The sequence below is a fragment of the Cynocephalus volans genome, chromosome 3 (assembly GCF_027409185.1).
Source record: "Cynocephalus volans isolate mCynVol1 chromosome 3, mCynVol1.pri, whole genome shotgun sequence".
In the NCBI taxonomy this organism is placed as follows: domain Eukaryota; kingdom Metazoa; phylum Chordata; class Mammalia; order Dermoptera; family Cynocephalidae; genus Cynocephalus; species Cynocephalus volans.
In genome coordinates this window covers 170,313,948-170,332,572 of record NC_084462.1, presented here as the reverse complement: position 1 = coordinate 170,332,572, position 18,625 = coordinate 170,313,948, and the positions used below count along the sequence as shown (strand labels likewise).

The following is an 18,625-nucleotide window of genomic DNA, read 5'->3' as shown; positions in this document are numbered from 1 at the left end:
TTATATGGATATACCACATTCTATTTATTCATTCATTGATTGATGGATATTTAGTTTATTTCCACTTTCGGGCTATTCTGAATAATGCTGCCATAGCATTCATGTACAAGTTTCTGTGTGGACATAAGTGTTCTTTTCTCCTGGGTATATACCTAGGAGTGGAATTACTGGGTCATAGGGTAGCTCTATGTTTAACATTTTGAATAACTGTCAGACTGTATCCCAAAGCAGCTGCACCATTTTACATTCCACCGGCTGTTATGAAGGTTCCAGTTTCCCCACATCCTCACCAAGACTTGCTGTTATCATTTTAGTTGTGCCATCATAATGTGTGTGGTGCTGTCGTGTGGTTTCCATTTGCATTTCCCTGGTGGCTAATGATGCTTAGCATCTTTTCATGTGCTCTCAAAACATAAGAAATGTATCCTATAAGGCAGGTAGAATGTAGGCCCTCCTGGATGCCAGTGTGTTGAAGGGGTTGGTTGTGTGCTTATGATTCATACCAAAACCCACACAGAGCAATTCATACGAAAACCCAGACAGATTAGATTCTGAGGGGTACTAGTTGTTTGGCTAAATATGTTAATTATAAAACCTAGAAGAGAAATATAAATGATAGTCAAATTAACTGATTGATCAGCAGCTTGGCTCTCCTGTTACTCTCTTTCTCCCTTTTTAATTCTTTCACTTGTCTGTCCAAGGAGGTTCTTTAAATATACCTTTGTAGTCTTCCCTGTAGAGCCATAGCCACTGGGTGTTTAGGTGAAGGCCTGGTCTTACCAGAAGCTAAGCAAAAGCTGCATGTCACGACTGATGTAGCAACTGCACGTGAGATTGCAATTTCTTTTGTCTTCCATGCTGTTGTCCTCCCATTATCATGTACCTTTTAAATGCTGTGGGAGAGTAATCAGTTTGTCAAGGCTGAGAGATTCATGTCATGGGAAGTGAAGTCATAAGTTCATTTTTGGTGTCTCCAGAGTTTTAGGATGTAGACATATAACTCATGGGGCCAGATGGCTAAGCTGAAGGCTGTCCTAGGATTACGAGGGTGAGACAAGTTGAGCAGTTCCACACTCCACCACCACCACCAGCAAGAACTCACTTGGCCTTCAATGTATACTTATATATTGATGTGCCTTTAAAAGTTCAAAGAAAGCATTTCAATTTTTAGGGTTCTTTAGGGCAAAAAAACTTGCAAGAATGTGGATAAAACTCATCGCCAGTTATCTTTTCTCTCAAATTGACCTACACCCAGTTTTCCATAAAACATCTCAACTGGTCAGCATAAACAGCTTCTTCCAAGATTTGGAAGTACAGTGAAAGTAACTGATTAAATTGGCAGGTTTTTTCATAATTGTCTTAAAAGCACATTAAAAAACCCAATCTTTCAAAATTGCTTAAATATGGGGGCTTCTGGTCAAGATGGCAAAGTAGATGGTTCCTAGCATCTGGCTGGACCCCCAGCCCAGGCCAATCTCTGCCACCCAGAGAGGCCCAAGAACCACCAGGCCCACATGCCTCAAGTCAGCCATGCTGGAACAGGCAGGCGCCTTGGGACCCCCAGCCCAGGCTAGTCCCCACTGCCCAGAATTGACAGTCCCTTCAGGATCCAGGCCAGACGTCAGGATGGAGTGATGATACCCCCTGCCACAATGACTAAACACCAAAGGAAAGATACCAGAAATACGAAAAATCAAGGAAGTACATCACCACCAAAGGAAAATAATAACTCTCCAGCTCTAGATCCTATAGAACAGGAAGTCCTTGAAATGACTGACAAGGAATTTTGAGCAACAATTCTAAAGAAACTAAATGAGATACAGGAAAACTCAGACAACACAATGAAATGAGAAAAAAATATACAGGACCTGAAAGAAAAAATGTACAAAGAAATCAATGCCCTGAAAAAGAATGTAGCAGAGCTTGTGGAGCTAAAGGATTCATTCAATGAAATAAAAAACACAGCAGAGAGTCTAACCAGCAGGCTAGAACAAGCAGAAGAGAGAATTTCTGACCTTGAAGACAGGCTATTTGAATTAACACAGGCAGACCAGAAAAAAGAAAAAAGAATTTAAAAAATTGAAGAAAATCTAAGAGAGATAACAGACAACCTTAAGCGCTCAAATATCTGAATCATGGGTCTTCCAGAAGGGGAGGAAAAAGGAAATGGCATTGAAAACATATTCAGTGAAACAATAGCAGAAAGCTTCCCAGGTATAAGGAAAGACACAGTTCTTCAGATTCAGGAGGCCCAAAGATCCCTAAACATATTCAACCCAAAAAGGTCCTCTCCAAGACATATTATAGTCAAACTGGCAAAACTCAAAGACAAAGAGAGAATCTTAAAAGCTGCAAGAGAGAAGTGGCAGGTCACCTATAAGGGAGCCCCAATCAGACTAACATCAGACTTTTCATTGCAAACCCTAAAAGCCAGAAAAGAATGGGATGATATATTCAAAATACTAAAAGACAGAGGTTGCCAGCCAAGAATACTTTACCCAGCAAGGCTATCGTTCGGAAATGAAGGACGAATAGTATATTTCTCAGACAAACAAAAACTGTGGGAGTTCACTACGATAAAAAGATCTATCCATCAAGAAGACATAACAGTCATAAATATATATGCACCCAACTTCGGAGCAGCCAGATTTATAAAGCAAACACTATTAGATCTAAAGAATGAGATAGACACTAACACCATAATAGTGGGGGACCTGAGCACCCCTCTCTTAACATTGGAGTGATCATCTAGGCAAAAAATCAAGAGAGAAACACAGATCTAAACAATACTTTAGATCAGTTGGACTTGTTAGATATCTATAGAACACTCATCCAACAACCTCAGAACATTCATTCTTCTCATCAGCACATGGAACATTCCCTAGGATAGACCTCATGTTAGCTAACAAAGCAAGTCTCAACAAATTTAAAAAACTTGGAATTATTCCATGTATTTTTTCCAATCACAATGGATTAAAATTGGAAACCAATAATAAATGAAACTCTGGAAACTATACAAACACATGGAAATTAAACAACATTCTACTTAATGACATATGAGTCTGAGAAGAAATTAAACAGGAAATCTAAAAATTTCTTGAAACTAATGAAAATAATGACATATCATGCCAAAACCTGTGGGGTACTACAAAAGCAGTACTAAGGGGGAAATTTATCACATTAAATGCTTACTTCAGAAGAATGGAAAGATGGCAAATAAACAACTTAACACTTCACCTTAAAGATCTAGAAAAATAAGAACAATCCAAACCCAAAGTTAGTAGATGGAAAGAAATAATGAAGATCAGAGCGGAACTAAATGAAACAGAAACCTGATAAAAGATACAAAAGATCAATAAAACAAAAAGTTGGTTTTTTGAAAAGGTAAATAAAATTGACAAATCTTTAGCAAGGCTAACTAAGAAAAGAAGAGAGAAGACCCAGATAACAAAAACTAGAAATGAATAAGGTAATATTACAACTGATACCTCAGAAATACAAGGAATCATTAAAGACTACTATAAACAACTATATGCCAACAAATTTGAAATCTGGAGGAAATGGATAAATTTCTGGACACATGCAAACTACCAAAACTGAGCCAAGAAGATATGCAAAATCTGAACAGACCAATAACAGTAAAAGAGGTTGAAGCTGTTATCAGAAGGCTCCCAACAAAGACAAGCCCAGGACCAGATAGGTTCACTGCAGAGTTCTACCAAACCATCAAAGAGGAACTGATACCAGTTCTCTACAAACTATTCCAAAAGATTGAAACAGAGGCCATTCTCCCAAACTCATTCTATGAGGGAAACATCACCCCAATACCAAAACCGGACATGTTAAAAATAGAAAACTACAGGCCAATATCCTTGATGAATATAGACACAAAAATCCTCAATAAAATAGTAGCTAACAGAATACAGCAACACATAGACAAAATTATCCACCATGATCAAGGGGGATTCATCCCGGGTATGCAAGGTTGGTTCAACACATGCAAATCAGTAAATGTGATACAAAAGACAAAAACCATATGATCATCTCTATAGAAGCTGAAAAAGCATTTGACAAAATTCAACATTCATTCATGATAAAGACTCTCTATAAGTTAGGTATAGATGGAAAGTATCTCAACACAATTAAAGCCATATATGATAAGCCCACTGCCAATATCATCCTGAACAGGAACTAGACAAGGATGCCCACTCTCACCACTCCTATTCAACATAGTGTTGGAAGTATTAGCCAGAGCAATCAGAGAAGAGAAGGAAATGAAGGGCATCCAGATTGGAAAAAATGAAGTCAAACTGTCCCTGTTTGTGGATGATATGATCCTATATATTGAACAGTTTAAAGCCTCTACAAGAAAACTCTTAGAGTTGATAAATGATTTCAGCAAATTTGCGGGATACAAAATCAACACACAAAAATCAGTAGCATTTCCATACTCCAACAGTGAACATGCAGAAAAAGAAATCAAGAAAGCTAGTCCATTTTTTAGCCACCAAAAAAATAAAATACTTAAGAATAAAGTTAACCAACGATGTAAAAAATCTCTACAAAGAGAACTACAAACCACTGTTGAGAGAAATTAAAGAGGAAACAAAAAGATGGAAAGATATCCCATGCTTTTGGATCGGAAAAATTAACATTGTGAAAATGTCCATATTACCCAAAGTGATCTACAGATTCAATGCAATCCCCATCAAAATTCCAATGACATTTTTCTCAGAAATGGAAAAAGCTATCCAGACATTTATATGGAACAACAAAAGACCATGTATAGCCGAAGCAATCCAGAGCAAAGAAAAATAAAGCTGGAGGCATAACACTACCTGACTTTAAACTATACTGTAAAGCTATAATAACCAAATCAGCATGGTAATGGCAAAAAACCAGACACACGGATCAATGGAATAGAATAGAGAACCCAGAAATCAACCTGTACACCTATAGCCATCTGATCTTTGACAAAGTCACCAAATCTACATACTGGGGAAGAGACTGCCTCTTCAGCAAATGGTGCTGGGAAAACTGGATATCCATATGCAGGAGAATGAAACTAGACCCATACCTTTCACCATATACCAAAATCAACTCAAAATGGATTAAAGAATTAAATATCCATTCTGAAACTATAAAACTCCTTAAAGAAGACATAGTGGAAACACTCCAGGAAGTAGGAGTGGGTAAAGACTTCATCCATATGACCCCAAAAGCACAGGCAACCAAAGGAAAAATAAACAAATGGGATTATATCAAACTAAAAAGTTTCTGCACAGCAAAAGAAACAATCAAGAGAGTGAAAAGACAACCAACAGAGTGGGAGAAAATATTTGCAAGATATACATCTGACAAAGGATTAATATCCAGAATATACAAGGAACGCAGACAACTTTATAGCAAAAAAAACCCCAATTAACAAATGGGCAATGGAGCTGAATCAAAACCAGTCTGAGATACCATCTCACTCCAGTCAGGATGACTAATATTCAAAGGACTGAGAATGATAAATGCTGTCGAGGTTGTGGAGAAAAAGGAACTCTCATACACTGTTGATGGGACTGCAAAATGGTGCAGCCTTTATGGAAAATGGTATGAAGGTTCCTCAAACAATTACAGATAGATCTACCATATGACCCAGCTATTCCACTTCTAGGAATATACCCAGAGGAATGGAAATCATCATGCTGAAGGGATACTTGTACTCCCATGTTTATTGCAGGACTTTTTATAATAGCCGAGAGTTGGAACCAGCCCAAATGTTCATCATATGATGAGTGGATAAGGATGCTGTGGTACATCTACACAATGGAATACTACTCAGCTATAAAGAAGAATGAGATACCACCATTCGCAACAACGTGGATGGATTTAGAGAAAATTATATTAAGTGAAACAAGTCAGGCACAGAAAGAGAAATATCACATGTTCTCATTTATTTGTGGGAGCTATAAATAAATAAATAAATATACAAACATGGTGGAGGGAGAAGACATAACAATCACAACAATTCCTTGAACTTGTTAAGACAAGTGATCAGATATGATGTAGTGGTGGGGGAGGGGGTGAGGAAGCGGTGAAAGAGGAACGGGTAAAGGGATATGAAAATCAACTACAATGTATATCGAGAAGTTAAAATAAAATTAAAAATTGCTTAAATATGGAGCATTCATTCATATATATATATATATATATATATATATATATATATATATATATATAAACCAAATGGATTTTCCCGATTAAAAAAGGTGCAAGTGCACTGAATGCACCTTGGGAAACTACATGCTGTTTACTTCAGCATTTTTTTCTGAATTAGAGAATATCTTCCATTATTGTCTAAGGTTTAAGATTTTCAAATCAGTGTGTTTTAACTCTTTAAAGCTCTGTGAATTAGGATTCTGAATACACATATGGTAGGAAGGGAGGGGAGAGAGTCTCTTCAAATTTTTTTTTCTGAGAGGACTAATGAAGAAGTCCCTAAAGAACTTCTGGATGGACTGGAGCTGCCCCTGGACATTTCAGTTGCCAGCTTATTCGTGTTGACATGAGGGAGACAAATCTTTATGTCACACTCGAGGTGCAATCATGCCTTTGTTCTCAGCCGATGATCTTCAAGTGGCCTAAGTTAAACTGTTTCTAATTCTTGGAGTGCTCCACCAAAGACGTGCATCAGAACTATCTGAGGAACTTTGAACAATTACCTATCCCCATACCTGGCCTTGGAAAATCCGTGGAGCAGGTCTAGGGCAGGGCCTGAGAATCTGTGTTTTCTAAAGTTTCCACAAGTGGTTCTTTGCCCACCCTAGTGGAGAAACACTTCCTTGGCCTCACTCACTGTGTCTTGGTTTACAAAGGACATCAGAAAGCTTCTCCAGCTAATGCCATTTATAAGACAGTGTTTCCATCAGCTTTAATAACTATGATTCTTTTTATATTAGCTAGTAACTACAAATTTATGATATTCTTATGAGAGAGAAGTTGCTTTGTACACTCTGTATGGTGTGAGACCATAGCATAGAAGGATTTAAAAGTACATTTACAGCAATTCCACTCTAAGGCATATACCCCACAGAATTGGAAACAGAAGTTCAAACAAAACTTGTACTTGAATGTTCATAGCAGCACTATTTACAATAGCCAAACGTTGGAAACAACCCAAATGTCTATGAACTGATGAATGGATAAACAAAATGTGGTATATTCATACAATGGAATACCATTCAGCCATGAAAAGGAATGAAGTGCTAATACATATACAACGTGGATGAACCTCGAAAATGTTATGCTAAGTGAAGGATGCCAGTCACAAAAAGACCCATAAGGTGTCATTCCATTTATATGAGATGTCCAAAACAGGCAAGTCTATAGAGACAGAAAGCATATTAGTTCTTCCCAGGGTCTGGAAAGAAGGTGGAGTGGGGAGTAATTGTTTAGAGGGTAGAGGGCTTCCATTTGGGGTAATGAAAATGCTCCGGAACTAGGTAGTGGTACTGGTTGCAAAACATTGAATGTACTAAGTGCTGTTGGATTGTAAACTTTAAAATGGTTAAAATGATGAATTTGATGTTATGTGAATTTTACCACAAGTTGTAAACACACACACACACATACACACACACACACACACACACAAAGTACACTTAATGACCAAGTTTGTTCATAAACATTCAGGCCTTATTTCAGGCCCACTTCTCTTCTTTTCCTCCTTTAATTCTGAGTTTATTTGATAGTTACCAACAATTTTCAAGCAAAATATAAGCTAAATATATAGCCTGAGTGTAAAACGTAAAAGGTATGATAGATATTGGTGATCTTACTAGTGATACCTCATATTTATCTCCTTTTCTAAACTTCATTTGAGCTTTCAGTGGACACAATCAAATGTCATTTTTAATCAGTAGTATACTGATGGAGTGATGCTTTTAAAATAAAATCACGTCAAAACCTCATTTAAAAATTTCCCTGAGGGAAAATGAGATCTAGCACGAGCTGTCTAGTAGTGGACAAGCAAACTGGTTAGGGCAGAAATTTTTACAATTTTAGAATCCTTCCGTGGCAAATATATCCAGAAACAAATTCCTTGTTTATTTTTATTTTTATTTTTTTCTTTTAACGTGTAATTCTTAGCTATAGTGAATGGAGATTATGTTTACCAGTTGAAGTTTCCAGCAGAAGTCATTAGCTTTTATGACCGCAATGAGATAAAAATGAAATCATAATGGAAGGTTTAAGAAAACAGTTCAGGAACTGTTTGGGTCCTGAAAATTGTGTTCTTATGAGATCTTTACAGATTGCTCAGTTGGGGATGATCAGAGTGCTTTTAATTTCACATTTTTATAGACATTTAAAGCCAGTGGGTCTTACTTGGGAATAATCAAGAAAATTTGCCTTTACCCAGTGGTTATCAGAAACCGCTAAGCTAGAGATTTGGTTGCATTTAAATTTCCTTGTGGTGTTTTAAGACATTTCACATGGATGAAAGCCTAGCAAAGCTCTCTTCTGGAACGTATTTATTTTTAAGAAGGCTCATTCTCAGGGAAGATCAGCATTTTTGTTTTCATCTTTCAAAGAAAGCTAAAACCTGGTGGACAGCCCTGATGGTTGAAGCTTATTGTGCTGCCTCTGACTGCTCCTGGGCAGCCTGGGCCGACCTGGGATGCAGTGCTTCTGTTTTCAGAGGGATTTTAAAAAATTATTTATCCTCTTCTTCATCCCTGGAAGATTATGAGCTAAGTGAAGTGATATGCATCAATCAGCAAAATATTTCTTAGTACATGCCCTTCCCCCATGCATCATACATGACATTGTTCTAGGCAGTGGAGTTCAGGCAGTTTGAAAAGGCATATTAATCTGCTTCTAACTTAGGAGGACAAGATCCAGATGTTTCTGGGTTTTCACAACGAGGAAAGAGATACACATCCAGCTTTGAAGAAAGGTCTTTCTTGATCAAAGGAGCCACAGTCCTCATTTTGCCTTCTCTTTTGCACAAAGTCAGTGGGAGCCTCTAGCCCAGGAGGCCTGGGATGCACTGAGAACAGAGCACTCAGGTGCTCAGTCCCAGGGGCGGGGGCCATGTAGGGCTGGACGTTGGCACCTCTAAGAAGGAAGACATTCTAAATATCTACAGTGGACATCAGATCGTCAATGAAGAGATTTTTTTCAAGGATAGCATCATCTAAGTTGAGTACTGGCTTTTTGCCTGGTTTGAGCTTTAGCAGGCATCGGTTGGGAGGTGATGAAAATATCTGCAGTTCACCTGTTCATAAGAGGGCTTGGAAAAGGGCTTAGCTGAAAGTTTCAAGTGTTTCAGGTATAAAACGTGGTTAGCGTTCCAGAGTGTAAAGGAGAGCGGCATTTGATGTACAGGAACCTTTTTTTTGGTAAGTGTTCTAATATCTTTGCATTATCATATTTTCTTTTCTTTTTTGTCATAAACATAATTTTCATTATAGAAGTAAACATTTTAAATTATGACTCTTACAATAATGCCTAGCATAAGGTGATGACATAAATATTATGGAATAAATAATATATAAAATAAATTCATGGCTATGCCTGTCCTCCTTTGTGTTCCCAGACAATAGCCAGGCAGCTGGCAGAGATCTTGTTGCGGGGTATGTGTGAGCAGAGCTACTGGAACCCTCTGGAGGACCCACCATGCCAGTCACCTCTGGACGATCCTCTCCGGAAAGGAGCAAACACAAAAACCTACACCCTCAGCCGGAGAGCCCGCATCTACTCAGGAGAGAAGTATGGAAGTTGATGTCCTCACTTGTAGGTTACTGGATAGGAAGGAAACTTGGGAAAATTTTGGATGAGTCGAAGTACGTGGGTAGATTTTTCCCCTAAAAGAAAATCGTATGAACAAGTCTCATTTACCTATTTAGTAGAGATACCCCATTACTTTTGGACCTACATGAATTAACAAGAATGGGGAGACTTGTGGGGAGGCCTAGATAATCCTCAGACTGTACCACCTGATGCCTAATAATCTTAGTTATTAACTTAACTCTTAAGTTTTAACTTAAGTCCTTTTCCTTTCTTGGTTCCCTCATCTTCTGCACAAACCTGGTATGGACAGTAGATTCTTTCTTGACGTATTTGACATACAGTGTGACTTGGGGGGTGGGGGGGGGGCTCCAGCCATTCTTGGCTTTGATTCTTCAGCTCTTATCTGGCCAGCTGTGGTTCAGTGGCTGTATTTTTCCGTAGTAGTATCCCAGCCAGGCATATTAAAATTATAAAGGCACCATTACTAGACCTTGGAGTTAATGTTGCCATTATTTACAAACCAACTCTCGTGTGAGTTGGCAGTAGTCAAGGCTTTCTCTGCACCTCAACAGGGTCTTCTTTGACTCCTAATTGTGCCGTTGACCTTTAGACATCCAACTTGTCATTAGTCATTTAATAGCTAAAGATGACAGAAGAGCTGAAGTGCATTGGATAAAGTTGTATTAATTTCTTTCGTATGGTTGCTTCTACCACAATAGTAAAGTTGGAAAATTTTAAGAAAGCTACTATCTGAAGCCCTTGGCAGGATCATGATTACTGTTTATAAATGAGGATTCTCACCCTTGTTCCCTATGTCTTCTATAGAATCAGATAATGAGTTGATAACTTCATCCAAAGTAAGAAAAGTTTAACTAAAGGTCACCAGTGAGTTGGTAGCACGGCTAGGATTAGAATGCAGCCCTCCCGTTCTCAGCCCGGTAGCAGCACTGGCACTGCCACCTCCTTCGCCAGCCTTCCAGCTCTTGGGAGCTTGTTCTCACTGCCTGTTGATCCTTGTTTTCTCCCAGTCCCCTTTTATCCCCTACCCTGCCCATCACATAACTTCCTCTGGGACTAGGGCCCCAGTTTTCCCTTTCTTCAAGGCTGAGGCCTGAGCACTCCAGGATTCCTCCCTGAGGCTTTTGGACTCCAAAGAAGAGAATGTCACATAAGGAGGGTCCCAACTATTTAACCATCCACCCTGGGCTCCATTCTGCTCTGAGCAAGGAATGGGGAAGGAATGCCAGGAATGGGCCTGGAGAAGTCATAATTATTGGGAGGGAGCATTCCAGTTTGTAGTTTTTCAAGCATGTCTCTTTCTCCTGCCCCACCCCGCACTTCTTCCTGCCAGCCCTGGGAGCTTTGCAGCACTCCTGAGCACCCTTCTTGCCCGCCACAATAAGGAGGGTAGAGGAAGTGGAATTAGAATCAGTTAATGTGCCACACGTTAGCAACTCTGGCAGAAATAACACAACCTAGCATTTAAGCAGGCTGGATGGCTCAAATGGAATTTGGAGATTCTCCATGGACTGAATTGGCTGGTGTTAAGTCACAATTAGCATGAGCTCTCTTTCTTTTCAGTTAGTCTGGACAGTGCAGAACTGGCTAGCCACAAAACAATGGATAATGCTACTGCTTTATTCACAAGGTCCCAATTGCATGTAAGCACAAGCCAGGATATCAGGAAATGATTGCTGAATACACACACACACACTCCCTCCTTCTCTCTTTCTCTCTCTCAATGACACTCTTAATTCAGAGCCCTTAGGCTCTATTTCTGAATTTAAGGGGAAAGAAGTGTTCCATCTTCTGAAAAACCCAAATCACTCAAGGTGACTCCTTAAAGCAGTCACTGCAGGGCTGAGCCCGTGGCGCACTCAGGAGAGTGTGGCGCTGGGAGCGCGGTGATGCTCCCGCCGCGGGTTCGGGTCCTATATAGGAATGGCCGGTGCACTCACTGGCTGAGTGCCGGTCACGAAAAGGACAAAAAAAAAAAAAAAAAAGCAGTCACTGCAGATCCCAGAATGTTGCTTCTCATTCTCAGGACAGCATTTTCATATTTTAGTCCGGGAAGAGCAATAGAAACCATCCCACAGTTGTTTCCTTACCTTTAGTGATGTCAGAGTTGGAATAAGAGTACCAGCCTCTCTGCTGTTTCCGTCTTGCCCTTCATCAAGTATTTATAATAATTTGGAAAATTTTTCTTGCCTTTCTTGGGGAAATCTCTTAAATGATTATAATGTTACCTCTAGGAAGATGTCAATTTAGTCTTTTGTTATTTCCATAACATCCAGGAGTTTAAAAACCAAGTTCTTTTTTATTTATTGCAAACTCTTCTTCTATTTCATTAAAAAAAGTTGTTTGGCCCAATTGGTGATAACATTCACAATTCTACTCAAAGGATTCCAGAGCTTTAGAACAGGGAAAAAAAATGCTACAAGTCTTCAAAAGTGCTCACAGCACAAAAATAGTATATAGACAATGAAGATTGGGGGTATGTTTTGGTTTTTATTGTTCCCTAATCCTGAACGTCATTGAGCTTAAAAGCTTTTTCTTTTAATCCAAGATTTTAGAATTCAGCCAAATTCCATAAAATAGATTAATAAGACAGCTCTTGCATGCTACCTCGTAACGAAACATCTGTGTTTAAGTAAGATAGCTCACTAAATTCTTACAGTATTAGAGAAATTATTCAAATTCTAAAATTGCTTCCAATCTTTTCTTTCATCTAAATGACAATGTCAGAGGTCAGTTACCAGGTAAGAAGTAAGCAGAGTACTGTTTAGTGAAATGCCTGTAATTTATGCCTCCATAATGGGTTGAGGAGAAAGCTTTTATTATTTGCGTAATGTCAGTTTACGATTTAAATTTCTACTTCTGAAATAGGTATCTATGTTTTTTGGGCTTTTAACTTGGTTTTTTTTTTTTTGTCATTTTTTCGTGACCGGCACTCAGCCAGTGAGTGCACTGGTCATTCCTATATAGGATCCGAACCCGCGGCGGGAGCGTCGCCGCGCTCCCAGCGCAGCACTCTACCGAGTGCGCCACGGGCTCGGCCCTAACTTGGTTTTTACAGCTTTACTTCACTCTTCTTCCTGCCATTAAAATGCATATCTAAAATGTATTAATTCCATAGTTTACCATAGAAATAGGTAAATTAATTCAAGTGTCCAAATTGTACGGTATTTTTTATGGGTTCTACATAAAAATATAGAAACTTAGCATTTAATTCTGCTTGTATTTGTGTATTCTGTGTTACTTTGAAATTGCCATATGTCAAGATTGTTTTTTTTTTTTTATACAGCATTTTTTGTCCTCAAGAAAATACTGAAGAAGCCCTTTTGTTATTGCTGATTAGTGAATCAATGGTGAGTGGGATGTATTTTTACACTGTTCTTTCCCTTGTCCCTATAGTCCCTTTTTTGATATGGCCATTTCCTCAGTGTGGTGACTCTATTTTCTTGGGGGAAAATACTTTCTAGAGGGCATACCTGGATGGGAAAAGACAGCAGAGGTTTAAAAAGAAGGGTATTTCTCAATTCTTGAACTAGGTAGCAGTGTCCCTCGGTCAGCCTGGAGGTTGGAGCTTCTCCTATAGCAGTTAGCAGGTATCTTAGTTCATTCATTCATTCACCAAGTATTGGCTGAACACTAACACAATTGTATGCAGGGAAATTACAGCTAAAATGACTACCAAAGGTACTTAAAAAGGGGAAAGAAGTTCCCAATGGGTTACTTTTACAAGCCTTCTTTATTTGCCCTTGCGTGAAGGAGAATTTGGGGATAAATCGCCTGTTAGATATATGAACCTCTGGTTTTCATAGCAGAGGCCTTATGAAACTGCCTAATCCTCTTGCAAGAACATCTCTGCCAGCTCCCAGCTGTTCCAGGCATTGCAGAGTCCCAAGCTGTGAGAGCTCACTCCTGTTACCTGGCTCTGCTGTTGTGAGAGAGTTTTTGCCAGACCATCAGATTCCTTTGAAATGTTTTCTTAGTGTTTGGCCCGGGTATCAGATTTTAAGTCTAAAATTGTATCGCTCATCATTTATTGGGTTTCTCGTTTGTATATCACTAGGCTTTATGGCCTCCACTTCAAACCTTCAGAAGTAATGTGTGTTGTAGTAGTTACTACCCCAGCAGTAAGTGATGTGTACTGAGTACCCGAGCAGAATAGCAGGCTCCTGGGACTCAAAAGGACCTAGAGGACCTCATGCCCATTTACCTCATTTTACAGACGAGGAACCTGAGGCCCAGAGTAGGCAAAATGCATACATCATGCAGTGGTCTACAGCTCCTTCTAGTAGATTGTACTAGCCCCGTCCTTATCCCCATAGCTTCCACCCCACCAGGAAGGCAGGAGGAGAAAAGGAATGGTAACTAAAGCAAGAGAAGGTATTTCCCTTCTTCCCCTTCCAAAGTAATACTGTTTAATTGGAGGTATGAAATGCACTCAGGGGAAAAGTAGAAATGAGCACAAGAAGACTGTATGTGCTGAGAGGAGGGATCAGAAGAGGCTAGGATTGGTCAGTGAGGGTAGCTCTCTTGCCTCAGTTTAAAACTTTGGGTCTTCTTGTTCTGTGGAATGGCCCAGAGATGTTTACAAGAGCAAGACTGCTTGAGTTACCTCTTCTTTTTACTTGGAAGCTCTTTGGTGTCATTGGGCTTACATCCTTTCAAGGAAACATGTTGCGCCTTGGCTCATCTTGCCTTGACTGTCAGCTGGTAACTTAGGAAAGTGTCATTTACATTCTCTATGGTTCTTTGGTGTGATCAGGGAAGGCACATTGGTGAGTGGTGTGCATTTGGTGGTATTCAGGTGAACAAGTCTCACTGTGCTCCGTCACCAGCTCATTGATGGGGGCCAGCTCATGTTGGCCTCCCAGCTAACATTCCCTTATTCCAAACTGGACTCTTCACAGCTTGGCAGTCAGTTTCCTTTGGGTGAACTTGGTTGATTAAGATGTAAAAGTTCTGAAAGCGCAGTGAACATGCATTTTAGATTACTTGGACAATTCTGATTGAATATATTGTGTTTCATTGTTGGATCATATGTTCCAGTTTGAAATTTGGAAAACATAGCCGCATCCCTAAAACGCTTGCTCCAAGTGTAGGTGTCTTTGGAATGACGTCTCCAACTCTCCTACTCCTTAACTGAAGTGATAGAAACTAATAATACTTAAAGTTGAGATCCCTTTGAGACAGTGAGATTTGGCTCTGTGATATTTAATTTCCGGGAAAATCTCTTCAGGGGATGGTAAAACCCAGTGACGTCATCAGTAAATACGAAGGACTGGGTTTCCAACCAAAATGTTTCTGTTCTCCCTGTAAATCATTCCGTAGTTACGTAGGTAGAAATCTAAATTAAGTTGCCTTTGGAAGCCTTTTTTCTCATATCTTTTGACTCCTTGATTTTTTTAGTTTTTAGACAGAAAATGAATGGGCTCGATTTCAAAACCAGAGTGAAAATTGTCGTGCTTTTTGGATATCTGAGAAAAATGTATTCTACATTGATTATGACTTTAACTTAGAAGCATGAATTTGCCCATAGTCTCTCCACCTGCAAGAAATTTTAATACTTTCTCATTGAAAATGAAATTCGTTTCCCCAGGAGAAAGGGATTATCAGAACTATATTTGCACAACTATCACTGAGACAGTATTCTGGGATATTCATTATTTGTGGATCTGTTTGAGGTTCTATATTGTACCTTTTTGATCAAAGGATATGATTCTTTTTCTAAAAATATTTTTAAAAGAATGCATTTGGTCTAACTTAAAAATGTCTCATAGGTAGTATTTGTTTTGTTCTCTTACAGGCATTGGTCTCAATGTGGAATATTTATAGCAAATAAATACTTAACGAGTTTTAACGAGACCACTTACAGCAGGCCCTATTTCCAGAGCTTTTTTGTTGGGCCCCAAAGACACTCCTAACAAGAAAAACTTAGAATGAAATCTTCAAAAGCAGGCTTGTTTCCATAAGAGATGACTCACTTTGTAGGAAGTGGCCTGTCTTATATATTCTTATTTGTCTTTGACATTTAAGAGCAAGGAGTTTTAAAGTGAGTAAGTACTGATGGATGACTAAAAGTAAATGCCTTGGACTCACACAAAAAGAAAGCATTTTGTCTCAGTGAGAGGGAAGGTGTGTGCGTGGCCTTTCCGAATGTCAGGCAGGAAGATAAACATCAGACTGCCAGGACAAGTGACCTTGGAACCTCATGTACCACTTTCACAGACTGTGAAAGACTGAGGGGCCCTTTCTCTGCTCCTTGGAATAGATGGACCTGGAGACTTCTGTTAATTAGCAGGGGGAAAAAGGCAGACAAAATCTAACTTTATTGATTCTGAACTCCCTATTAGGGAGGGAAGGGAAATGAGCTAGCTGTTGAGTCTCTGATATATGTGATATATCTGGAAGAATCTATAGAGAAATTAAATTTCAGAAGTAATGAAGACAAGTTGTTGTAAAGAGCATTTGATTTCTGGATAAATGAGATTAATGAACTTGAATGTGCCTGATGTGTTTCTGTCTAAGCCGTGGAGATGTAAAATTGGCAAGGTATTCTCTTGAGTCCTCTGTGGTAGTATCTTTTAAAGTAAAAATTTGCTTGCCCCTCGCTTTCTCTTATGCTTCTGTTTTGTGCTTCCCTAAACAAGGTTGAATTAGTCTTTGTGATCTGTTCCAGTGAAGATGCCATATAGGGATTCGAATGTAGCTTGGCAATAGAGGAAAAGTATGATATCTCTCCGTAGGACTGATGAAACTTGATGGCAGAGCTGGGAATCTTCTCTCACTTAATATGGAGCAGAAGCAGGATCTACAAGGGAGACACAGCAGGGGCTCACTTGATGGATAATGGTGCTGCCCCAGACCACAGCTGTGTCTGCCACCAGGATGGCTGTGAACTTGAGGCCAGGGTAACAAATTCCCCCTGCTTTGCATCAGAGCCTAAAGCTTCCTCCAAATGCCTACCAACAGGTACAGGTGCCTTCTTGTTTGGGTCACACAGTATACCATGTATGCAGTGCTCTGAGGATTTTGACTAAATGACCTAAGGTGACAAGCCCCTTTACTCACTCCTGCCCCCATCTCTAGCCCATTGGCTAACTGTAGGGACAGGAGGGCTGGCTAGGTGGCTTCTCTACTGAGCAGTGACAGCCATGTGCATGGGTTGGGTCACCATCTGCTTCTCTTTTCCATGTTGTTATCAGGCCAACCGGGACGCTGTGCTGAGCAGGATCCCTGAGCACAAGAGCGACCGCCTCATCAGTCTGCAGAGTGCGTCTGTGGTCTATGATTTACTGACCATTGCTCTTGGAAGAAGAGGCCAGTATGAGATGCTGTCGGAGGTATAGCTGCTGAGTCTGGTTGACTTCCAGGTGGTGGGTGGTGGTGGCAAGCTGACCCCAGGGAAGAGCTATGAGACCTGGTCCTGGGCCCCCCTTGATCACTGGCAGCCATGTGACCTTGGGCCAGTCATTTAACTTTGGTTTCCTCCTCTGTAAAATGGGCATTGGGCTAAATGATTAGGTCGTGGATTGATCGACAGTCTCTTACTACCAGTGGTCCATAACCCACCAGGCTGTGGGTTTCCATTCCAGGCCAGTGTAATTTCCATCATAACAAGAAATCTCCCATTTGTGACATTAATTTCCTTATAAAATAGGTTTTGTTTAATATCAGTGCCTAACTCCTGGTGAAATGGTGGTTTCAGGCGCAGTATGCCATCGGGCTAGCTGGTATAGATCGTTTCTTATAAAGTAAACACTGTCTTCATTTGGAGCCTTTTACCTGTTCAGAAGGGACCCTAGCAAATTCTAGTTTTTGTGTAAAGCACCATCATCTCCTCACTCCCTCAGCTTCTAAAAAGCATTTAGAGTGCAAGCTTGACTGTTTCACAGTTTCAAAAGAAGCTGGTTAATGTTGGGCTATTAAGTTGCTGCCCAGAATACCAGATTCCACCACCATAAGGCTAAGTAAGTAACGAGATCATTTTATCTTTTCTTTTGCAAATAGAAAGAAAGAGAAAGAACTAGACTATTTCGCTAAAATGAATGTTTCCACATTATTTATCTTTCTCTTTCTAAATTTATACCCATTGCAACAGCCTCTGGGCACAAGGACAGGGAATGAAATACAGTAACAGATTGGCTGACATCAGATAAAGTGCCCGACTCACCCTCTAGCCTGCCGGTGCCTCGCCACATTAGGCAGGAGCCTTGGGGAACAGATGAGCCTGTGTGCTTGAAGCTTTTTTTAGTCTTTGGCTTGGTGACTGTACAGGGCAATGGTTACTCAGCTCAAAAACAAAAACCCCTCACTATCCAGCTAGATAAAGCAGTGTGTCCATATGGCACACTCTTGGGGCTCTATCCAGGCCTGGGATTGGCTCAGATTGTTCAGCACTGGACAGGTTCGAGCCCTCCCCAGGTGCCTTGATTTCCTGGGTCCCCTCTCTTCCCAACCAGCTCAGTTCCTGTCAGCTGTGTCCACCGCGTAGCCCCAGTGTGGGGACAGTGCCACCAGCTCACAGCTGAGTTCTTTTAAGGTGAACTTTTTTCTTCCAGACAGACCACTTGACACCTCTCTAGGTCCAAGCTTGAGTGTGGTTTGCATGTCTACTTTCATCCCATCCTGGAGCAATGTTGCCTTTCCCCAGCTTGAAATTTGCCTACATCTGGAACAGGTGTGAGGAGCCCGAGGTGGCTGGCTTGGTTGGCAGGCTGGGTGGCCCCTGCCATGGGCTTCTCGTCATTCCATGAATGACTCTAGGGGGACGGCTGTCACTTCGGCAGCATTCTTCCATGAGCCGGCAGCTCCGTGGCATGTGCCTCCTCCCCGC

General features: G+C 40.3%; 1 protein-coding gene across 7 annotated transcripts in view; it reads left to right on the top strand.

Moving 5' to 3' along the window:
* The window catches only part of TTC7B (tetratricopeptide repeat domain 7B), a 267,108-nt gene that overhangs the window by 126,435 nt on the left and 122,048 nt on the right, over positions 1–18,625 (top strand). For all 7 annotated transcript variants that reach the window (XM_063088953.1, XM_063088950.1, XM_063088949.1 and 4 more), the window contains 3 exons: positions 9,587–9,759; positions 13,085–13,148; positions 16,995–17,132. In XM_063088953.1, coding sequence (XP_062945023.1) covers positions 9,587–9,759; positions 13,085–13,148; positions 16,995–17,132 — 375 coding nt within the window. The remainder of the gene's footprint in view (positions 1–9,586; positions 9,760–13,084; positions 13,149–16,994; positions 17,133–18,625) is intronic.